This window comes from Amborella trichopoda, chromosome 7 (genome assembly GCF_054954075.1).
Source record: "Amborella trichopoda isolate Santa Cruz 75 chromosome 7, AtrichopodaSantaCruz75HAP2 v2.0, whole genome shotgun sequence".
Classification (NCBI taxonomy): Eukaryota; Viridiplantae; Streptophyta; class Magnoliopsida; order Amborellales; family Amborellaceae; genus Amborella; species Amborella trichopoda.
In genome coordinates, this window is record NC_142342.1 from 1,644,301 (window position 1) to 1,668,400 (window position 24,100).

The 24,100-nt window shown below is 34.6% G+C and overlaps 1 protein-coding gene and 1 long non-coding RNA gene across 4 annotated transcripts; one reads left to right on the forward strand and one right to left on the reverse strand.

Annotated features, from left to right (window-relative positions):
* The first annotated feature begins 925 nt into the window (after positions 1 to 925).
* On the forward strand, positions 926 to 23,711 carry LOC18995819 (mitochondrial import inner membrane translocase subunit PAM16 like 2). Of its 3 annotated transcripts, none has more exons than XM_011625979.3 (6): positions 926 to 1,188; positions 1,706 to 1,750; positions 5,959 to 6,109; positions 10,818 to 10,905; positions 23,063 to 23,193; positions 23,475 to 23,711. In XM_011625979.3, the coding sequence occupies exons 3-6, from the start codon at positions 6,107 to 6,109 to the stop codon at positions 23,598 to 23,600; spliced, it is 348 nt and encodes a 115-aa protein (XP_011624281.1). In that variant the 5' UTR covers positions 926 to 1,188; positions 1,706 to 1,750; positions 5,959 to 6,106; the 3' UTR covers positions 23,601 to 23,711. The 3 variants fall into 3 exon arrangements, with proteins under 3 accessions (XP_011624281.1, XP_020524324.1, XP_088728181.1); XM_020668665.2 differs by having other exon boundaries at positions 927 to 1,188; positions 5,988 to 6,109; XM_088872055.1 differs by having other exon boundaries at positions 927 to 1,188; positions 6,020 to 6,109.
* LOC148781166 (uncharacterized) lies at positions 23,469 to 24,068 on the reverse strand. The gene is made up of 2 exons (XR_016059352.1): positions 23,771 to 24,068; positions 23,469 to 23,733 (listed from the first exon to the last, which is right to left on the reverse strand). It is a non-coding gene; the product is annotated as an uncharacterized LOC148781166 (long non-coding RNA).
* Between the last annotated feature and the right edge of the window lie 32 nt (positions 24,069 to 24,100).

Here is a 24,100-nt window from a genome sequence, read left to right on the forward strand (position 1 = left end):
AAATATTGAAAAAAAAGAAAAGATTTTGATAAATGAAACACCTATTAAAAAATTGATCTATACCTAGTCTTAGGAAGTGGTTTTTTTTTTTTCATGTTGTCTCAAGATGCGTATTTAGCATGCCCCAAATAATTAGAAAAAGACTACCATGATGTTGATGATTATGTTTCAAGATGTGAATATTTAATTTTATCTTTTCATTTGCTATGTCGAGTAAGTCCCATCTATAAAGTTTGAGGTCATAAATGCATAGAAAAAGTTTATATCAAGGTACACCTTAAAATGTTGGATTACGATACACCTCATAATTTCATCATGAAAGGTTGTTTTGATATTGGAAAACCCTCTAATTGATCATTTCGACATCAAGATACATGGATATGAAAAGATAAAGAGATTTTGAGTCCTAACAATAGTTTATCTCACAACACATTATCTGGACCCTCCATTTTCAAAATTTATAAGTATTTATAGATGTACTTGTTTTGAACCATTTTTAGAATTTAAGATTTTATAATTAGAGATGAAAATAGAGTTTCAAGCCATAAAATTTGTTTACACCAAAATTATATTTATAATAAAATTTGGACTCAGTTTCTATATGGCCAAGACCGCATATGTATAAATGTGGGCCTATTAATAAATCTATTTTTGAGATAGAATTTTGGACTTAATTTTTAAAGACATGTAATCTCTAACATGGAGATCATAAATATGAATAAATAAATAAATTTTTAAAATTAAAAATAATAATTTTAGTAAAAAAACATTTGGACCGTTAATTTTTATTATTTTTAGATAGAACACTAACATGCATCCAACTTTAAGATGGATGCTTACACTTTATGGATCGCATGTGTAGTCACGCAATCCAGCCCGCATGAAACAATTTTCAATAAAATTTCGATGTGCGCTGTAATTTGATTGTTTAAGGTTGCAGCCTTATACAAACCACAGCGTATAAAGGGCAAGACCAATCAGTGCACGTCCCTCTGGTTCGCTCACCACCTCTCTTGAGGAGGAAAACACTCACCGCCCCTCGGAGAGAAGAAAAACCCTAGAAACTCAACCGTCCATCTCTCTAACCCTGTCTCACTCAAAACCCTAGCAACTCAACCATCCATTGCCACAGGTCTACTCCCCTCGTTGCTCCCATTGCTGCAAGCTAAGGGCTCAGAGAAAGCTAGAGTGAGTCCTTTTTAATTTTTTTTATTTTTTAGAGCTCAAAAAATACAATCCCAGATCTAACTGAGATTTTATTTAGGGTTTAGTTTTTTTTTTTTTGTCTGATTAAGCTCAAACAAGATTAACCCCAAGTCTACAGAGAGATTTTGTTTCTTTTTTTTTCCTGGCTACGCACAAAGAAGATTAACCCCAAGTCTGCAGAGACATTTCTGATTTATTGATGTTGTTCTTGTACTAAATTTATTTTTGATACTTCTCTTATTTTAACCCTCTCAGTTCATATAACTGTTATTTTTTGTTCTTTGTAATATTCATATGCAATCTAGTTCTTTTATATTCTATATTCTTTTTTCATGTCTCTTGCTCGTTGATTTCTCATAACATAAAAATTGCGGAAGTACTGTGATTGGGAACTTACTTTTAGTTTCACTTGGCTTAAGAATTCTGTGTGATTAACTCCACCCTCAATTTTGTTGAGGCTATATTGATGCCCTTTTTTGCTCCGTCCCATTGATCACAGACTAAAGGAACGTGTGCCGGCATTGAAGTACCTCAAATTCACCGAGTAAGTGCCCTAAAATCTTAACCCCTCTCGTTTTTAGATTGGGTTATTGGGTTTTGCCCTAATTTCCTGAGAGAGGTAAAAATCATCTTGAGTAAAAGAATAGAAATAGAAAATTGATGTAAACGCCAAAAAAAATAAAAATAAGAAGAAGGAATGGGAGAAGGGAGAAATTGACATTTTTGAAAAGCATTAAGACCACGCTTGAGTCTTAAAACCCACAAATCGCCCTATTTTTATTGTATCTTCAGTCCTCTCCTCCTTTAAACCTTCTTCTTCATCAATTAAACCTTCATCCCTCCCCTCCCTGCTCAATCTCAGTCAAAGGATTCATCCCTGATCCTCTTTCTTCTTTTTGGAAAAAGTTTTTATAAGTGCGAGGCTCTAAACAATCAAATTAGGGCGCACCTCAAAAATTTCATTAGAATAGGTTGTTTCAATGTCCAAATATCCTCAAATTGATCATCTTGACCTCAAGATGCATGGACATGAGGAAAAATGGATTTCAAGTTTTGGAAATAGTGCATCTCGTAATATAGTTTTGGACTCTCAAATTTCAAGATTTTCAAATTTTCCTAGATCTGCTTGGTCTACACTATTTTTAAAGCTTTAAATTTTATAATTAGAGATGAAAATGTATTTTACGGCTATCACAAAGATTTCTAGTATTGAAACCACATTTCTAGATACTATTTGAAGGTGCGCGTTTACTTTGATTGTTTAAAGCCTCGGCCTTTTAAAACTGCACCTTTTTTTTTCCTCTTAGTTATGGATTATTTGTATTTTTTTGGGGGTTTTATGCAATCAGGTGTTCTTTCCCTCTGCCATTTTTGTTTCTAAAAGCATTTTTTTTTCTACCCAACAAGCTAAATTCTCCGGAACTGCGGTTTGTTATTTTTTTTTTTGTGGTATTGCTTTTGCTCTCTGCAATTTTTGTTTGAAAATTTATTTGCCGAACTAGCGTCTCTGCTGAATCATCTGGGACCAGTTGATTTCGCCATTCACGATAGAGAAATGAGAGCCCTGTTGATTTCTCTAGCCATAAGGAAAGATAGTCAGTACCCAATTTTTTTCACCCTAATTTCATTTTCTTTTGCTTTATCAGTATGTTAAGAAATTCTTTTTTCTGTATTTTTTCCGGTGAATGATCCCAGCAGAAAAAAAAAGTTAATAACATTTCTGCAAAAAATTTCATCAAAGAACTTGGGAAAAGTTTTATTTATTAGATATATAGAAGGGTGAATAGGGAAAAACAAAATTCAAGTCCTTTATAAAAGAGAGATTAAGAGAGAGAACTAGGTTTATTTGATCTCTCTCTCTCTCTCGCTCGATAATCCTCGACCAACTAGATTTTCGGCCAAATTATGGCGAGATTCCAGCCTACTTCAACACAAGGTTAACTTTCTTATTTATTTCAATGTTTGCGATTCTACTTTGGGGTTTATAAAATTAAAAAGAAAAAGAAAAAGAAAATTTATATTGCCTTTTTGGTTATAGGAAATGACAAAATAGGGTTTTACAAATTTGGAGGTAGTTTTTTCAGTTTTGGTTGCAGTTTTACATTGTTTGGAAGGGCTTTTACAATTTTTGTAAATACCTCTCAAAATATTACTGGAATATATATATATATATATATATATATATATATATATATATATATATATATATATATATGGAAAAAGCTGGGATTAGGCCACTAGCTCATATGAACATATGAGCCCAACGGCCCATATTCAAATTTGGGCCGATCTGACGATCATAGATGTCCGGTAGTGCTTGAATTTTTTTTTTTTTTACAAATTCAAATCACTTGAAATTTTAGGTGTGTGTTCTTCTCATCAAGGCGCACCCAATAAAAATATAAAAAAATCTATTCGCAAAAACAAAATGACCAAAATACCCCCCAAAACCTTTTGGGGGTATTTTGGTCAATTTATTTCATGTAAAATATTTTTTTGATATTTTTTGAAGATTCACCTATTTTTGATGAATAGACGCCTAAAATTTTAAGTGATTTGAATTTGTAAAAAAATAAATAAATTCGAACACTATCGGACATCTGTGATTGTTAAATTGGCCCATATTGAATATCCGCTGTTGGGCTGATATGTTCATATGAATGGAATTAGCCCACTGGCGCATATGAACATATGAGCCCAACGGTCAATCTGGGCCGATCTGACGATCACGGATGTTCGGTAGTGCTTGAATTTTATTTATTTTTGTACAGATCCAAATCACTTGAAATTTTAAGTGTGTTCTTCTCATCAGGACGCACCTAATAAAAAAAAAAAAAATACTCGAAAAACAAAATGACCAAAATACCCCCCAAAACTTTTCGGGGGTATTTTGGTCAATTTATTTCATGCAAAATATTTTTTTGATATTTTTCGAAGATTCACCTATTTTTGATGAACACACGCTTAAAATTTCAAGTGATTTGGATTTGTAGAAAAAAAAAAACTAAAATTCAAACACTACCGGACATCCGTTATCGTTAGATCGGCCCAAAATCAATCTGGGACGTTGGGCTCATATGGGCTAATCCCATCTTTTCCCTATATATATATATATAAAGGAAAGACCTAATATTTTTGGGTTTTTCTTACATTTATAGTTTTAATTTTAAAATTTTTAATGTTGTAATTTGTAAGGGATTTTACAATTAAAATTGTAAAAGCCCCTAAAAAGTGAATCCGAAAATCCAAAAAAAAAATAAAATTGTTTGATGTGAAATTGCAATTTTTTTTTGTACTTTCAGTTTTTAAATTGCAACTTGCCAGAAAAATGAACCAAATATGCCCAAAAAAAAAGAGAAAAGAAGTCTAATGCATTTTTTATTTTTTATTTTTACTTTTCGATTCCGGTTTGGAAAAAACAGAAAAACCATAAAATACAACAAAAGAAATAAAAAGAACATGTAGAATAAGTTTTCTGTTTCTTGAATTATATGGTTTTTCAGTTTTTTGAGTAAATTGTGGTGGTGTACTTATTTTCTACGTACTTATGATTGTAGTTCGTGACTGCTGTGTTATTTTTTATTTTTTTGAATTAGATTCATGACTAGTGTTTTAATATCATATTATGAGCCTTTTCTTTTCTGTTTTCTTTATTAGTTTGACTTTGTGTATTGCCAATCATTATTTTTTTATTTTTCCATATTTTTCTTTTCTTCAGTTATTTCCAAAATTTTCTCTATTTTTCCCCAAATTTTCTTATTTTTATTTGTTATTTAATTTCTTAAACCGGTCCAACTAGAGAACTGGTCCGGTTGTGCCGGTCCAACTGAACCGGTGTCGTCACGAGTTCTGTCACTGGTTCGGTCTAGAGCACAGTGTGTGCGCTTTTGGTTATCATGGCCTTGGATTTTCATTCTATGTTCCCTGTACATATACTGTTTTCTTCTGTTAGACATTTGCCTTTATTCTATGTTCCCTGTGCTGGCTTAAAAGTTTTTGTTTTGCTGATACCTGTGTATGAAATTGCAAATTTGCAATATATGTTTTTGATCCTTCTTGGATGAAAGCAATTGATTTGATTTCTCTGGTTATGATTGGGTTTCATATCCTATTGCAATATATTTGTTTTCCATGGGTTTGGTTGTCATTTATCTACTCTCTCTGGATTTGACTTATTCATCTGCTGGTTTGACACTTGAATCTAGATGTATAATGTTCCTGGGAAGCTGTAGAGTTCGTTGCAATATTGTTAAGTCACTTGTTAGGTTTTCCATTGATAAGATCCCCTTAAGGGCCAAACAAATATTCATTCTTAAAAACCATTATCAACTAAGAACATGGGTGAGCATGAGCAACTACTCTTTCTACAAAAGACTAGCATTATGGGGGCAAAACATAAGACTTCAGTGATTTTTACTTTGTGTGAGAAAGAAGGTGGGATTTATTGGGGACATGAATGGAAGAAAATTGTATATAATTGACATGAACCAAAACCTGTGTTTATATATGAACAAAAACCTTCATATAATTGACATGGAAGGATCTGAACAGATTGCATTTTCATAATCATGATATGAGCCAAAACCTGGGTTTGTATTTGCGGGTGCCAAACAAGCCATAACTTACCTTGCTCAACCAATACCCAACATATTATTGAATAACACGCATGAAAGCAAAGTTGTGCTTAAAAAGATAATTGATGTGTATATATCAACTACTTATTGGCTCAACTATTTGTTTGCTTTTATTAAGATATAGGGCACGGTGAAGATGAATTTCAGGTCCCAAGCTCTTTGAAAACTCGATATTTCAGGCTCTCAACTGAAAAAGAATAGAGAGAAGGAAGAAAAGTAGCAGAAGAACACGAAGACAGAAGAAAGATAAATCTTAGATTCCAAAAATGGTATGCTCTCTTTCTCTCTCTATAGAATACTTCTATCAAGCTTCACTATTGATTTCTCTTTTTTATCTTTAGGGTTAAAGATAGTAGGGTTTTTTGTTGTTACATTTGATTTCTCCCTTTCATCATTTCTCTCTCTCTAAATTAAGGAGTTCTTAAAACTTTTGTGACCTTTTAATGTAGTTAGGTTGATAAGAACAAGTTTTTTTTTTTCTTTTCCAGTTCTTTGGAAATTTAGAATTAGTCTATTGTGGATTTATTGCTTATTCCCAAGATATCTTGGTTCTCTAGGTGTGTTTTCTATGCAAAACAATGAAGAAGTGATCATTTTTTCTTCATTTATTTTTTGAATTCTTAAATTTATATTTTTTTTCAAGAGAGTGCAATTTTGTTTGTTTTTTAAGAGGTTAGCGTTTCTATTGAGTGATAGAAATATTCAAAAGATTTAGAGGGAGGCAGTCCACAGGTTGGGCGCTCTGGCAAATTTTGTGTTTTCACTTTTTGATACAGAATTATGGCTTTCTAGGCCATATAAATGAGGAAATGCTTATTTCTCGCTCTCATTAGCTCATTGCTTAACCATTAATATCACTTTTAGTAGCCACTATAAGCTTTGTGCTAGACTTAGTGCTCTTTTGGTTGGCTGCAATGGAAATCGGAAAATATATGCCTCTTACATATAACTGGGTTCAGGGTTACAAATGAGTAGAGAAATGACTGAGATTGAACATGTTTATTTGGATGGTATTGAAATTTAGAGAGCATCAATGTTTTTCAAGTGATTCCTTGTTTTTAACGCTATGTATTGTAGTCATTTAAGCTCGCATTTTATCAATTATGGTATGAATTGCTAGCTGTAAGAGGTGATTTGATGCTTTCCATGAAAATGAAGTGCATTTTTTCTATTTCCTCTAAATATCAATGTCATTTCATAGTAAATGTACAAACGTGACATCTCTCAATGGGAAATATGCTTGAATTTATTCATGTGCATAATAATTACAAATATACTTGTTTTATTGCTTGAATGTAATGCATGGTCACATGCTCCCCATGCTTGGTGACTAACCTTTGTTGCTCTTGCCTGAATGTGTTGATCTGTTAATTCTCCTTGAATAGATTCGTTTAAAACTCCATGTAATCTCTTGGAAGCATGAAAAACACTCTCCCTTTGAAACTAAACGAATCATATTTTTGTAATTCTATACCATAAGACCATTTATCTTTCATATAAGGATGTCACAATTAGTCCTAGCCATTATATGTCGAATTGGATAGCTTGGGGTGTGCCCTGAAGTTTGAGAATTTTTTTTTTAAACTTCAAGTCTAGTCAATAACATGCTCACAACCATCCAATTTGAAATCTGAGGACCAATGTGATTGTGACCTCCTTGTGCTAAAAGTAAATGGGCTCTTTCTATACTTTTCCAAATAATAATCATACAATAAGACTGATAGCTCTAGGGTTGTCATGATACTTTTGTAACTGGAATATTTTAATGTTCCTTCCTTGAATGGTGATGTAGGACCAAGGGGCTTGGCTCCTTCGCAAGTGTGACATGTGTAGTGAGTGTAGAAAGAAAGTGTTTCGTTATGGCTAGGAATACTATTTAAGTTAGATTAAGGAGAGTTCTAAAGGATTTAGGTTCCTGCATCAATTAAGGAAACATGATTTTAGGCCTTTTTAAGGTTAGTACTAGATAATACAAGGTCCAAATGAAATAGAACTAGGGTTAGGGTTATAGGGAGCAATTTTGTTAGATTAGGGCAAGATTTAGGATTGGTTTGAAGATTTTTAAAGGTGTTGAAACATGCTGGAATTCAGGTGGTCCAGTGAGATAGGTTCTAGGGTTGAATTAGGGCAATCTGTTTATTAAATTAAAGAATGAAGGTTATGGAGGCCAGGTATGTAGTTAGGGCAGCTTTTGAGCAAGTTTACCTAAGGTGAGCATAGATTTGACCGAGGTTTATGGAAAGTTTTGAATTGTTTGACGAATTAGGTTATGTGAATTCTAGGTATGAGGGCAATGAAAATGGGGCCCAACTTACCCGAGAAGAACCTCCACCAAAAGGAGCTGATAGGCTCTCGTTTGGGGAGACTCCCATACCTAGGCTAGATTTGTAGAATCATTCATTCTTGAAAAATGTTTGAGGAATCTCTCCTCTGTAAGTGTCCTCCAACGACAATTGAAAACCTGATTTTATTACCCCACTTGAATATGAATTCTCCATAGGCCTATGTAGGTATTCATAAGGAGTTTCAAAGTTTTATTTTCCTATACTTGGACTTTTGGAAGCATATTAAACAAACACGTAAAGACTCTTGGAAACTATCTAACTCAAATGTTTCCAATCCAACCAGGACTCAATAATGAAATCTGACACTCTTGGGAAAATAAAATTCGTCACTGATATTTCCATTATGCCTTCAAGCATGATTTGTATCCCAAACATCTGAACTGTGAAAAACCCATAGATTATGGTTTGTAGATCTCGTAGCTGTCTTTGTAGATCTTGAAGCTTTCTTTGGTTTAAGCGTAGGATCAGCCCAAATGGACATCTGGGCGAAAATTTATGCCCTTGGAAAGCATTCTACATCGACCAAAATGGCTTGCCATCTCCCTTAATTTGAAACACAAACCCATGTTTAGAAGGTTCAAATTCCCAGGCCCATCAGTTCTTCAATGCAAACTAACCCATTGTAGGATATGACAATTGTCTTTACTAGTTTCCACCTTACTTTCAAATCCACATCCGCACTGGCCAACTTCAAAAGATGTACAACGAAAGAACCTGGGTAAAATTTGAAAACAAAAAGAACCTTGATAATGTCCACGATCGATCTAAACTGAACACCTGTTGCTGCTCCCTGTTGGAAATGATTTTACTAGAAATGCTATAAAAAATAGAATCCTTCACAAGAATTGAAGTCAGAAACGCCAGATTTCACATCCATATCATGAAAATGGTAGCCATCTTGAGGTTCTTGACCTCTTGGGCTTGTAAACCCCTTCTCCTTCACAGCTGATAAATGTGATCCACATTCAAACTTCTCTTTAAACTTCCCCATTATTCTCTCTGTCAAGTTGAGGAACTCAGGATTGTAAACATCAACAACAATATGGAAGAGTATTGGCAGGTGTGAGTCATTCTTCTAATATTCATGTGGGCACCCCTAATTTCTATCAATCATATAGTTCTTCTTCTGGCTTTCTACCTATGTGATACTTCATGAACAATGCAAATGAGTTGAAGTTGAGTGATACTTCCAAAATTGATGCTATGCTTATCGTATTGGTGATTCCTTGATACCTCTGTGCTGTTGTAAACTATGAATAGAGCCTTCTTTTTCCTGTGACTGGCTTGTAATTAAAGTAGTGCAATCTTATAAAATTGGTTCTATCGATCAATTCAATACAAATCAAGGATTGGACTAACTAAATATTTGGTATCATGCCATGCTCTATTTTTCTTTTTCTTATCTTTTTTTTTTAACAAAAAAGGTTTTAAGGAACTAAAATGAACCAGGAAAAGTAAGAAAATTAGGCCTTAGTTATCTTATTCTGAGAAGGATGGATACTAAGACAGTCCCAAACTCTGAAGCTTCTTGATTGGGAAATCATTTATAGTATACTCTCCTTATTACATGTGCCAACGTTCGATATCAAAATCCTCAGATGATATTTTTAAAAAAATCCTAAATGATGTTTCGACAAACTAGATTTCAAGTGAAGCCCGAGGTTTCTGGTTCAAATTGAGAAGTCTGACATGTTGAATGAAGATTTGCTTTGTTGAGAACTAGAGATGGCCCTGGAAATAGAAAAAAAGGATAGGATAAATCAGTACTTCAAAAAATTCATATGATTTTGGGCATTTCATGTGTCTATTAATTTCAATAAATCATTAAACTATCATGAGAGGAGTGTACAATTATACATCAACTTGCACTTGAGGTGGAACAGACCAATAAACAGAGAAGAAAATAAACAAGTGAAAAAGAAACCAAACAAACAAAAAAGAGAACAAGAATTCTCCGGTGTGAGAGCCTTTGTGCCCTCCACCTTTGGAACAATTGGAATTCAGGGTAATATGATCACAACTATCTGGACAAACCGGTAATTTTCACCTTAATGGTGCAGTTTTAGAATGCCTAAGTTACTTTGTGTATTGAATTTTGAAGTTCACTGCACAACCATGAGCATGATTATTTGAAACATCTATTTCTACAACTATCACAAAATTGATTCTTGTGTTGTCTGCTCAATGCATTTGGACAATATGTCTTTTAACTTCACAACCTTTTAGCACACGAAGATCTTCTTATGTTCGGAATAAGGAAAAAATATCTATAAGCTTAACTAAGAAATTTTTTTCCAACAAATATGTATTAAACTTTTCTTTTTGAAGAACTACTCTTGAGGTTGATTTAGCTATTTATTTTTCTATCTATACGTCTTGAACTTCATTTTTTTGTGTTTTGAAAAGTGCAAAGACTTGGACATGTATACATATTTTGCAGGAAGGTTATTCCAATATTATGAATGTATCGTTTTCCAATTGTCTATTCCTTCTTATGCACTTGTCATTTTCAGTGTTTCATTTTGCCTAGTTTAGTATACACAGTTTGATTTACACCTGCATTAGTTACCCTAAAAGATAAATACATACATGGTTCACCATGTGGTTCACTCATGGGTAAATGTATGGGCAGGCTGCAAAATTACTGGCAAACATAATTGTCATGGGTTCTGGAATATTGGCAAGGGCGGTATTTAGAGCCTATCGAGAAGCACTTGCAAGTGAGTTGTTTAATTACGTATTTTCTATTCACAAACTGTGTTCTACATATTATTTCATTATATTATGAAATACTTGGATGGACAAAAGAGGGCTTATCTTTGTTTTCTGACTTGGAGTATGTAGTTTCTTTTATTTGTGTTGATCAATTTAAGATTTGTATTATTGCTTATGGTCTGCTCCTCTACATGTATCAAAATTCTTCAAATCATAGTATTTAACTATTTACTGCTGCAAGTGTTCACTACATTGTATACCAAAACTACTTTGTTTTTATATTCAAGAAGGTGATGCTCAAGATTGAGCTTGGTTGAGTCTCTATGGAGCAACTAACTGGTTGAACCAGTGTTCGCAAAACCGAACCGGACATGGGGCCAGAAGCGGTTTAACCGACCTAACTGATAAACCGCCCGATTCAACAGTTCTAACTGGGCAAGTCCCGGGCAGCCAAAAAATTGTTGAAAAAATAAAAAAGATGCAAAAAAAAAAAAATACTAAAATATGAAAAGCATATAAAGAATGATTAAAACAAAACACATTCAAATGAAGTTGAAAATTAATGAAAAAATGGATTTTAAAAGTGAGTATTAATGACCAAAACAATTTTTAATATTTACCATAATGTAAGAAATATAAAAAAATGTATTACAAATCAAATTCCTTATTTTTAGGATTTTATAGATATTTTTTTTGAATTTTTATTTTTAAAATACCGGTCGATCACCAAAACTGCCCGAAACCGGAACCGGCAAGGGGCCGGTTCCGATCTAACCATATATATATTGAAGTAATGGGAATTATAATATTTCAAAATAAAGTTGCGTTTTTTGCCCCTTGTTTTGCTCATATAACACAAGTTAATTGTAACATCCTTCAGGAATAAGGTCAGTGGCCAATTTTATTCCCTAAATGCTTTTCACAGTTCTAACTAATGTGTGGGACTAATGGAACAATTTGTTCTTGTCTGAAATGACCCACTAGTTGGTTCTTTTGCCCAGTTGAAAATTTATCTTCAAAATTACCCGTTCGTGAATTTTTCCACTAATTTATCTTTTTGTTATTTAACATTGTTGGTTAGTGCACAAGATGTCCGCAGCAATGATAGGATCCAGCAAGGGATCCTAAGTAAATCTGATGAAATGCATTTACTGAATCGTACTTTGGCTAGATAACCTACATCGGGTTTACTTTGGCTAGATAACCTACATCGGGTTTACTTTGGCTAGAGAACCTACATCGGGTTTACTTCCTCTGTAGATGCATAAAAATTAGTTACCCTTATGTTGGACCTACCCTATTCACAGGTTTTCTAACTTCAAGAAGTTATATGCCTGTTTTCATTAGATAGTGCCTTCTTTTGTTGACCTAATAAATGACAATAAAAAAGTTGCCTTACAATGGCTTGGTATCCAGAGGAGACCAAAATGATTCAATTCTAGTTAGAAGGCTTAGGATTCCACCTTGCTAGTATTTCCGTGGTCAGTCCTTCTCACCGAAAGATTTTTAGTTATGTACAACTATCTCTAGTTAAAACATATAACCCCACACTAGTGGGCCTTCGGTTGCGAATGATCTTCAATCAAAATTAGTCTTCAACTTTCCCTTTGGAAGGTAGCTTCAAGCTTTGTCTCACTCCTTGATAAAGTTCACCACCCTTAACTTGTGTCAATAGCTTAGGAAATGAAGTTCTTCTTGATGGATTTCTTCCTCCACTCAACGAGGCCTTGCTCTTTATCCAATTTTCAATATTAGGAAAAGAGCAACGCGGTTCATTCTACCGAGAACGTGGGCTCTTCTATGCAGCATCCTAGATGCAGCGGGGCAATCATGAGCTTCCTAGGGAAAATTTTATGTGATTGAGTTGCAGTGAGGCTCCTTGGTTAATGGCCTTTAGTCATGGTGTGTCAAATGACTTCTTGGGAAACAGTTCTGAGGATGAGAAATTTCATCAATGGTGTTCATTCTCTAGAGAGATATATCCACTGGCTGGATGGCAAACTAATTCCCTTATTAAAAGATTTCAGCATGGTTGCAAAGGGAACGTGCATATGGAGTTGATCAAAGTGTTCCTTGTTAGAGACAGGATCAATTTTGCACTCAAAAGTTGTTCCCTAAGGTTGAGGAGGTGGACGATCGGGACTTTTTCTGATCTGTTTGGTGGGACATTTGTGTTTGATTCCATCTCTGGAATCCTCACCTCTACATTTAAGACAATGTCGGATTGATTATTTCTTGGTACCTTTTTTAAGGATGGGAAGATTCGTGACCTATAACTACTGTCTATGTATTCCTTGACTCTAGGTATAAAGAGGGGATGCTTTGTTTAGGTGAACATGGATATGGTCTATGACATGTGGACTGTGATTTGGACATTTTGGAGCATATATGTACTTCTAAATGTACTTAATTCATCTCCTCCTTTATGTTGCACGGACGTTGAAAGCAGTTCTTTAGAAGCCCCTGAGGACTTTAGGACATTGGGACTCTCTTATCTATTCCTCTTTGTTTTGGCCAGTAAAGGCTTGTGCCATGGTGCTTCGGCGAATTTGGGAAGTCTTCTAGTTGTTCATTTGTACAAGTTGGATTACGTGCGTTGCATGTAAGAATGAAATATGAAAATACGTCAAAAAAATTGATAATATAGAAGTCCTTAGTAAAAATTAATCATGAGTTTTGTTAAATTTTAACCTTCACACTATAAAATATAGATTTATTAAAAAATTCTTAAAAGATACAAAGTTGAATTTCTACTTTGTGGTAAAGACAAAATATTATTTTCTAACATTGTAAAATTTATAATAATAATAAAATTTGGTTATGATTAATGATGGTGTAATAATTCATAAAATTATATTTAAATTTTTGAAATGATAAGATCTAAATCTAAAAAAAAAAAAGTCAAAATATTTTTAAACTAAAGTTTGTTAATTTAAAATGTAAAAGGTTAATAAGAAGTTTTAAGATGCGTCAAAACTCCTAAATAAACTATGGATTACATATGTTGACCTAAGAATGAAATATGAAGTACATAAGGGAAAATTGTTTCATGTGGGCTGGACCACATTTCTACATATGCGGTCCATAAAGTGTAAGTCGTCCATTTTAAAGCTGGACGCAAGTAGGTGTTCCATCTAAAAACATGAAAACTAACGATCCAAATGTTTTCTTACTAGAATTATTAGTTTTAGTTTTTAAAATTTGTTTATTTTTTCATATTCATGATCTCCATGTTAGAAATTACATGTCCTTAAAAATTAAGTCTTAAAATCCATTTCAAAAATAGATTTATCAAGAGGCCCACATTTCTACATATGCGGGCTTGGCAGCATAGGAACCGGGTCCATACATAAAACAAATCTCTTCATAATATAGAGGATAATATTACTTTGCTGGAAACATGTGCCTTGCACTGATATGATGATTGTACTATATCAAGATGATTATAAGCATTTAAAAATGCCACGATATGTATCATTCATGCAATAAGAGTGCTACAATCATATTTGCCATAAATATTGAAAATCACGATTTTGTCTCTCCAAAAAGTTTGGAAAAAATTAAAAAAATTAGAAAAGCTCTATCCTGGTAAGAAATTATTTCGTTTCAGTGCTCTCAATGATTGCACTTGGCAACTCTTGCGGTTTTGATAATATCTAATATGGTTTTCTATTGATGGATCATTTTTCAAAAAAATTGCATGCAAATCTAATAAGATTTTAAATGTGAAGAGAGAGAAAAACCAAGTTGAAAAGAGAGAGAGAGAGAGAGAGAGAGAGAGAGAGGCTAGGGTCAATGTTCAATAACTCGAAGGCGGCCACCTAGGTGGTGGGGGGGCTAGGCTGCCTAGGTAGGCGCCCCGACCCAAAAACAGCCGGTGATTTTTTTTTTTTAAGTTGGATCCCCCTCATTTATTGTATATGTTATATAATAATAATTGTCTTAATACTATTTTTTTGGTTTACCAATAAATTAATAATTAATGTTACATGTAAAAAGTATTTTCGTAGTTATTACTTTGGGTTCCCAATAAATTAATTACTATCACATGCAAAAGGCATTTTTGATAAATTAGTAATTACTATTTTTTTGGCTTCCCAATAAATTTATAATTAATTTTACATGCAAAAAGCCTTTTCGTAGTTATTTTTTTTGGGTTCCCAATAAATTAATTACTATCACATGCAAAAGGCATTTGCGATAAATTAGTAATTATGAATTAATACTATTTTTTTTATTTTCGAATAAATTAATAATTAATATTAAATGCAAAAAGCATTTTTGTAGTTATTATTTTTGCGTTGCCAATAAATTAATTACTATCTCATGCAAAAAAAAATTTGAATAAATTAGTAATTTGAAATTAATAATATTTTTTGGTTTTTCAATAAATTAATAATTAATGTTACATGTAAGAAGCATATTCGTAATTATAATTTTTGGGTTTCCAATAAATTAATTAATATCACTTGCAAAAGACATTTTCGAGAAATCAATAATTACGAATTAATATTATTTTTTGAGGGGGGTAAAATGACTTTTTTTTCCCCCACCCTAAATTTTTGTTCTGCCATACCCATGCAGGCTGCTTAGGCGAGTGCCTTTTACTGCCTTTTCGATCGCCTAATCGGCCACCCGACCGTGTAGTCGGGCGCCTAGTTCTATTGCCTTACAGTAACCGTCTTAAGAACGCCTGAGCGCCTTTTCCAGAAAGCCTCTTAGGCGTCGAGCGGCCGACTTTTTGAATATTGGCTAGGGTAACTAAAAAAGAGAGAGAGAAAGGCTTTGTTGTAAATGTGAAGAGAGAGAGGCCACAAAAAGAGGAGTTTGCATGTATATCTAATGTGGGATCATCCCCGAAAAAATTGCATGCATATCTAATAGGCTTTTAAATATGGAGAGAGAGAGTTAGGCCATAAAAATTTGCATGTATATCAAATGTGGTTTTAAATATGGAGAGAGAGTGAGATGACATAAACAGAGAAGTTTACATGCATATCTTATTTACAATAAAAAAATAGGTAATAAAATTGAAAATAAAAGGGCACCTGTCAACAAAATAAGCAAGGTTGGGTGATGGGAGATGCTTTCTCTCTAATGTTTTCATCTCTATTAATAATTTCATATCATATATTTATTAAAAAGGGAAAAAAAACTTACTAATTTCTCTCCCTAACCTGTTTTTGTGGTTCATATATTAAGTATCAAATATCTTGTGGACTTTTTACTTGCAGAAAAAGTTTTGAAACGATGAAGAGATAGATATTCGGCAATAGATCCTCTCCTTAAATCTCTCTCCATATATCTCATCTTTTTAGCTATTTTCTTACCCTATCTTCATCATCTAAATTTAAAAAGAAATTAGTCTATCTCGGAAATTGTGTGATTAGTTATAGAAGTGTGCTCTCTCTCTTTCTCTCTCAAATTTGGTTTTCTAAAAAAATATATGTAAAAGACAAAAACATAATTTATGCCATAAGACATCAAGTTCCAAAAATTCTGATCGAAAGCTTTTACAATTTGGGATTTCTCTTGCTTTTTATTTACTTAGATAATGATCAATTTTATAGATTAATACCAAATATGATACCATCTCTCTCTCTCTCTACAATGTCGAGATACAAAATATTGCATATACTGTCTTAAGTGCATACTTTATTTCTCTCTTCCCATAAATACGGGAATGTGTCCTACAATCTTTATAGAATTAAGGCCCTTCTTATTTTCGTGATATGTGTCCACCTCTTAAATTCCACTTAATTTAACTAATAAGAAAATTTGCCTTGTGAAGTAGTGATCCTATTTACCCTCTCACAAAGTTAAAATAAATTTTAAGAGCACGAAAGTATGCCATTAAAAACATAAAATTTCTTTAAGTATTTTTAAGAATAACTCTTTAGTGCAGGGATTTATGATTAGAAATAAAACATATAAAATAATTTAAATCATAGTTATCGGAATTTCTCCATTGACCTTGTGTTTCCGGTTTTGAAACCCAATTGCACGATTCCGTTAAGGAATGTCCACGAAAACCGTTTTTTGAAACCAAGGAAACTTGATTCCTTAATTTCGTAATCTCGATTCGACACATCTGTAGAATCCATTTTTCGGACCCAAGGAAACTCGATTTGTTAATTTGGGAATCTTGATTTAACACATCTTTAGAAACCATGTATCGGAACCAAAGACACTCGATTCCTTAATTTTGGAATCTTGATCCAACACATTTTTAGAAACTTGAACCCATTAATTGTGGATAAACGTGTCCAAATATATCGAATCTTGATTCCACGTCAATTGGAGTAGAAATCTTCCTTCGAATGCTTCTAGTGGTTGCAGGGTTTCATTATTTTGCTTATGCCACCCTGGATGGCCTTTACTTTAAATTTTAAATATAACTGGTAAATACAACACATACAATTAAAAGCAAAATCATGGCGTAGACATAATCCTATTTTGTCTTTATAATAATGAAATGAAAATCATAATTTAGAAATACTTGTCTTTTGTATATAATGACCGTAAGTTCAATAGTTAATACAATCACTTTAAAATTTGGGAAACCTTCTAACAAGAGATATCAAATATGGGTTCTAAAGTTGATAAGGCTCAAGGTGTGCTTGTAGCTTCCTTTTCCATAAAAATGAAATCTCGATTCCTGGTAGGGGTCGTCAAACGCATTCCGAAGTCTATATTTTTTGTAAATCTCGATATCAAATTGGTATGGATCTCTAATCCATATACTTCAGAAACTTGATTCCAAATATGTTGGAATCACAATTCAAAACAACATATCTATGTTCAACATATATCAGAAACTTGATTCCATAAATGTTGGAAACTCGATTCGGCATATTAATTAATCTTGACACCTGGATTGTCAATTCCAGGAGGATGGGAATCTCGATTCCAAGGAGGACAAAATCTCAATTCTATATGTGGATGAAACTTGGATCTATTTCAATCGAAACACGATTTTAAAAACTAGGAATCTCGTTTCTAGCGATTCCTATTGTACGAACACTTCTAGTGGGCCGCAATCTGTGCTTCCGGTTCCTAAACCGATTTGTGTTCCCCGGCGTTTCCAACAACTACAATTTAAATAATCATAAAAAGTAATAAGAAAGGAATTGTCACAAAAAATATTAAATGTATTTAAGAAAAAAAATGGATACGTTTTTCATCACATCGTAACAATAGAATATTTTTATATATCTAAAAATTCATAATAATTAAATGTGAAAATTGGTCGTAATCTATTTTTCAGGCATAGAATTTTCTAAAAATTGGTCATAATCTATTTTTCATGCATAGAGCTTTTGCCAAATATTTCAATTTCATATTCAATTTATTAACATGGCAAGATGCTGAGTTTGGGGAAAAATTAAAAGCCTGAGAAGTTAATGTAAAAAATAAGAACTTCTTTGAGACTCATTCTCAGCAAATTACATAATAATATGCATGATGTTAAAGTTATAAAATAAATAAATAAATATTAAATAAATAAACAAAATTTTTTACATACCTTTACAGTCCTTTAGAGATGTTTATAGCATCATTGAGCATAACGAATTCAGTATCAATACCTGCACAATAATAAACAAATAAAAATATTTATGAGAATAGACAAATCAACAAAAAAAAAACTCTAAAAGATATCAAACACAAATAAACAAAAATAATAATAAACAATGCATATACACTTTCTCTCACCTCTCTCAATTAATATCTTACTATATATCATGTAATTTCCACTTGGTCTACTGTAAGATATTTACTTAGATTTTAATTGATTGTATCTCCCTATGATTTTGGCTATCAATGTGGCTCTATCTATCCATGTCTCTCTCGTCCCTCTCACTCTCCTTTCCTAAATAAACATATAAATTCTCTAAAAAAGAGTTTTCTCCCTCCCTCCCTAAATATGGGGAATGAAGATGGAAGCCAATCTATCTCCATGATTTTCTCTCTGTCACTCTCTCTCTTAATTTCCTCTCTACGGATTCTTTCTCCAATCTATGTCCTTTCCAAGTCTATCTCTTAAAAATACATCTCTCTCCCTTAAGTCAACTATCTTATAACCTATATAGTATTAGAGTCTCTTCTTATTCTTGCAACATGTGTCCACCCTTTAACTCTTGCTTAATAATGTAGTATAGATATTACAGACACATATATGACTAGGCAAATTTTTAAATTGTACTATATATTTCATAATATTACCATTTGTTATAATATCACAAACATTTTTCAAACTATCAGGGTTAGCTTCATTGAGCTTTAGATTGTGGGCCATAGCCAAAGAAATCAGCTGAAGCGAAGTGAATCTTATCAAATTGGTTGTATCGCCTTCTTTTCTTCACTGTATATTGAAAGCCATGTGTCCACCCTTTAACTCTTGCTTAATAATGTAGTATAGATATTACACACACATATATGACTAGGCAAATTTTTAAATTGTACTATATATTTCATAATATTACCATTTGTTATAATATCACAAACATTTTTCAAACTATCAGGGTTAGCTTCACTGAGCTTTAGATTGTGGGCCATAGCCAAAGAAATCAGCTGAAGCGAAGTGAATCTCATCACATTGGTCGTATCGCCTTCTTTTCTTTACTCTATATTGAAGCCATGTCTTTGGTTGATGAGGTGGCTTGTTTGTGCCTTTTTGAAGGGTTTTGTGCAAGTCAGATAAGGGAGATTGTTTTCAGATTTCAGATGGTTTGATTTTATGCTATTCTTACCTAGTTCAAGACAATATTTTGAGGGAAATCCGAAGATGCTATGACTTTGTCAACACTGAAATCAAATTGAGCAAGGGTTCTATCCTTTGCACTAGGTGCAAGCTTCTAGAGTTAAGGAACTAACAAATACATTGGGTGGTTTGAGTAAGTGAAATACCCAATTGATTGTGTGGTTCTCATTTGTCATTTTTGCATCGCAACTTGAGTAAAGCTCTGGGTTTTAGGACCAGGATTGTCAAGGGAAGTCATACTAAAGGGGCCGTCACTTGGTGTGACGGTAAAAGACTCAGGTAGCCAGCGCAAGAGCGCTAGTTCGAGTCCTGAGAGCAGCCAATTTGTGTATAAAAAGCCAAAGATTAGGACCGTTTCCAGCTCACCCCTCCCGGGACCTTGTGTAGGCAGGACCAGCACTGGGTTATGGCCCCCTTTTATTGTGAAGGAAGTCATACTATGGAAGAGTCACTTTGTGCCTCATGCTAAGTTCTTACTAAAGTGGCTAATAAATTAGAAACTCTGCGTGACTTCTTGTGCAGAGAGGCATTTCTTGTGCTGAGGAGGGACTCTTGTTATAGCCTTTGGTTTGCGTGGTCGTGGAGGTTTGAATTGGGGATTCGATGTGTTTAAATTAATGTTCTCTTAGGTAGAGGAAGCATACCGTGTTGTGTTTAATGAAATTTAGACAAAATTTTTCATGTTGGACCTTGAATACCATGAAGTTGTGACATAAAATTATTATTCAATGATGTTATTGTATCTTCAAAATATCTACAAATCGTTATTTTATTTTATGTCATTTATACATGTCTGGTTTTCTCACTTTGTTTTTTTAGCAAAACCCAAAACTTTCATTATTTTTCTTTCTCAAAAAAGAAACTGTCATTATTTTTTAACTTGCCTAATTCCTAGGCAATCTGTATTTATGTCCTACTTTTTGCCTATCTTTTTGGACCAAAACTGATTTGTTACCACTTTTTTGGTCTGCCAATATATTTTTATTCCCCAACTTGATAACTACAGGTCTAGCCAGATGTGTGGGGCATGATAGGCATTTCTCTAAGAGGTCATATAAACAAAAGAGGTACTTGCCCTAAAAGGTCATACTTAAGGGCATAGTTTTAGTTTGGAGTGTGGAAGTAGTGTAAGCTTCTTGTCATATATTTACCTATTTGAGGAATTGCATGTTGAGGAGAGAGGATACGGTGATAAGAGGGCCTTAGATATTGTGGTGATCGAAGTCTTTGGGAGTTCGTGGCTTTGCATTTGATGCAAAATCATTGCTAAGGTGTTGCTGATAAGTGATAATGTAGGTCCTTTTTCCCATTGGCTCCTTTTTCAGAGTTACTCAAGGGTGGTGAGATACTCTAGGACTAAGGACACCTTATTGGGGCCATTCACTCAATATTGGACCATCTTTACTTGCGTTTCATCTATATGAGCATGATTTGGGATTTCTTTTTAGACCTTTTATTTGAGGTTTGGTGGTTGATGGTGGACCAAAGTAGAGGTGGTTTACCATATACCATATGCCTGTGGTGTATGGTGAAGTGGTATACCTGATAGAGATATTTTTTTGATACTATTAACATTGTATTGAAAGGAAGGGGAATACAAAGGGTTCCCCGAAGGGTAAAGTCACTGAGAGAGCTGACAAAAGAAAAGGAGAAAAAAAAATGCAAATACATAGAGCCTGTAGGCACACTAAATGAAAACCCAAAACTCCACAAGGGGAATCTAATACAAGATAAAACCAAAAAACGACAAAATAAAAGGGACATCATGATCCATCATGGCAAAGCAGCTCCTTGTCTGGCTAGAACGTGAGCTATCAGGTTGTATTATGAATTTCATTAAACGTGTGCCACAATCTCCAAGGGGATTGAGAGAATCTAGATGCCCAGTGAATAACATTTTTGGAGTCCCCTTCGAGTAGAACCCGGTCCTCGGCCTCCGTGGGGTCTGCTCTTCCTATGGAGGAGGAGAAGGAGAGAACCTGTTACCACTTATCTTTCATATCTACAACCCCTTTGATTTTGGGAATAAGAGCAATGAAGGTGGCATTCATTCCCTTGTTGATATTACCCCATTCGAAAAATTTGTTAAAGAAGGCTAAGACATCTAGGCACAAAATCTCACAATGGCGGGTGAAGAAAGCCACTAGGAATATGTAGGGCTGGGGGCTCGATCCCGACCAAGTTCCTTGATCTTACGGAGGATCTCGGTCTTCAAAAAAGAACATGCGAGCCCCAGTGTTTTAAATAGCGAACCGCCTAGCGCCTGCGGCGGCGGCCGGTTCAGAAGGCCAAGGTGCATCTCCCAAGCCTAGGCGGCCAAATTAGGCGGATATCCCTGGGTGCTCGGGAACCTGCCTAGGTGCCTGCCTGAAGCCACCTAAGCGCCTACCCAGGCGGCTGCCCAGGGCCTGCTTCGCGCCCAGGGCTGAAAATGCGGCTCTTTGAGAGTATTTTTGGGTCATTTTTCTATTACTAAAAGGGAAAATTGTGCGTTTTAGATTCATTTGAAACCTAAAACCCATTAGAGGCTATTTTAGAGAGAAAAAACCCAACAAAAAAAAAAAAAAATCTACTGGGCCACTCAGGTTCTTGGCGTTCAACTAGGCGTTGGGCATCCCAGACCCCCCGCCGACCGCCTAGGTGTCACCTAGCACTTTTTGAAACACTGGCGAGCCCCCTGGCTTGGTTAGAGGTGATGGTGAGGAAAGAGAGGTCAGACATCTGAGGTTTGGACCAAGAGAGGGCCATGAACAACTATGTGAAATAATCGATAATGGTGTCTTCGATGACACACGGTTCCTCTAGGGTAACCCCTTGATGTTGGATTCAGCTAATGGAGTTACCCCTTGTTCTGCAATTTGCGATCCTATGGAAGAATGCCGTATTGAGATCCTTGCAGTTGAGCCATTGCAGTCTGGACCTTTGTGCCCAGAAAATTTCTTCTTTCCTGAGCAAGGATTTCAAATCGCTTTGGGCCTTAGTGCGAAGGAGCGCCTCCTGATGGGACAAGGAGTGGGTGTCCTCAAGGTGCTCAAACTCAAGAATAGAGTCTAGGAGCGAATATTTGAGGTCTCAAAAATGGCTGGGAGAAGACTACACCAGGATTTAAAAGACCCTGTGAGGAGAGAGAGCTTCTTTTGTAGCCTTAAACCAGCCCAGCCTAGGGCCAGGGGTGAGTAGGAAGCCCACCAAGACTTCAACTCTGTACCAAAGTTGGGTTCTTCCATCCAGCAAAGTTCGAAGGGGAAGGGTTTGGGAGCCCCGATAATAGGGCAGGTGTCGAGAAGAATGGGTTTGTGGTCCAACACAGTTCTATGTAAGGCAGAGAAGGTGCCCTGGTAGGATTGAGATATTATAATGTTAGCATTAATGGCTTCTTTTTGTTTATTGGTGGATGGCAGATGCTTCGCGAAATGGTGTTGCCCAAGAAGCAGTAACGAACACAATTCGAAGAGCTGGTACAATGACTGAGCTCGAAGCAAGGCAGATTTTGGGGGTGACCGAGAACACCTCATGGGAGGAGGTCTTGAAGGTTAGTTGCTCTAGTTACATTTTCCTTTGCTTATAAAGAATAATAGTCGACATGCATGTTTTTGTGTGTGTGTGTGTATGTGTGTGTGCACGATGTGTGTGTGTGCGATGTGTGTGTGAGAGAGAGAGAGAGAGTGTCTTTTAGACGACTGGGAGATTTTTTTATATTGTTTTGATTTTTCAGTAAAATTGTGCACGAGCATTAGCCTGCACTTTGTCAATTCTAATTTGCAATTGCAATATCAGTAATATGATGTCAGTAAAAATGGAGCTTTGTTGCAGAAATATGACGCGTTATTTGAGAGGAATGCAAAAAGTGGGAGTTTCTACCTTCAATCCAAAGTCCATAAAGCAAAGGAGTACCTAGAAGTTGTTTACCAAACAAAAGGAGGGGCACAAACTGGCTGATTGCCTTTTGCGTTTTTGTTATGTATTCGTACTCCCTCAATCCCATATCAAAAGGTCACTGTATTTTGGATGATATTGTTATCTTGATCTAGGTCTGATATTGTTATCTTACTTTTGATCAAGGTCAAGTGAGCTGTGTATATATTCAGGTTTGTTATGCCATAACAAACCTGAATATTGTCTCGAAGTCAGTCAGAGGGGCTTGGTCCTGTTTTCACATTGGATCTTGATCTTATTTACGAGTCTGCTGTGTGGCTGTGTTGTTTTTGGCCATTGTTATTTAAAGCTTGACCGACTTGGAGTTTGGAGTTTAAATGGAGTAAGAAGCAGCAACATGAAAGGTTTTTGGGTGTAATGGGTTTTCTCATTGATTCTTTACATGTATGGCACATCTAACTGTATTAGATGTAAACATAACTTTCCCTATTAATGAACAACTATCAAGTAATAGTAAGGAAAAAAAAAAAATAGACAGGTGCAGGAGTTGATCTTTGGATGGC

Excerpts from the sequence above, each read along its gene's own strand:
- LOC18995819 (XM_011625979.3), top strand. Across the intron at positions 10,906-23,062 it reads CTATCGAGAAGCACTTGCAA|ATGCTTCGCGAAATGGTGTT; the intron begins GTGAGTTGTTTA and ends GGTGGATGGCAG. Across the intron at positions 23,194-23,474 it reads CATGGGAGGAGGTCTTGAAG|AAATATGACGCGTTATTTGA; the intron begins GTTAGTTGCTCT and ends GCTTTGTTGCAG.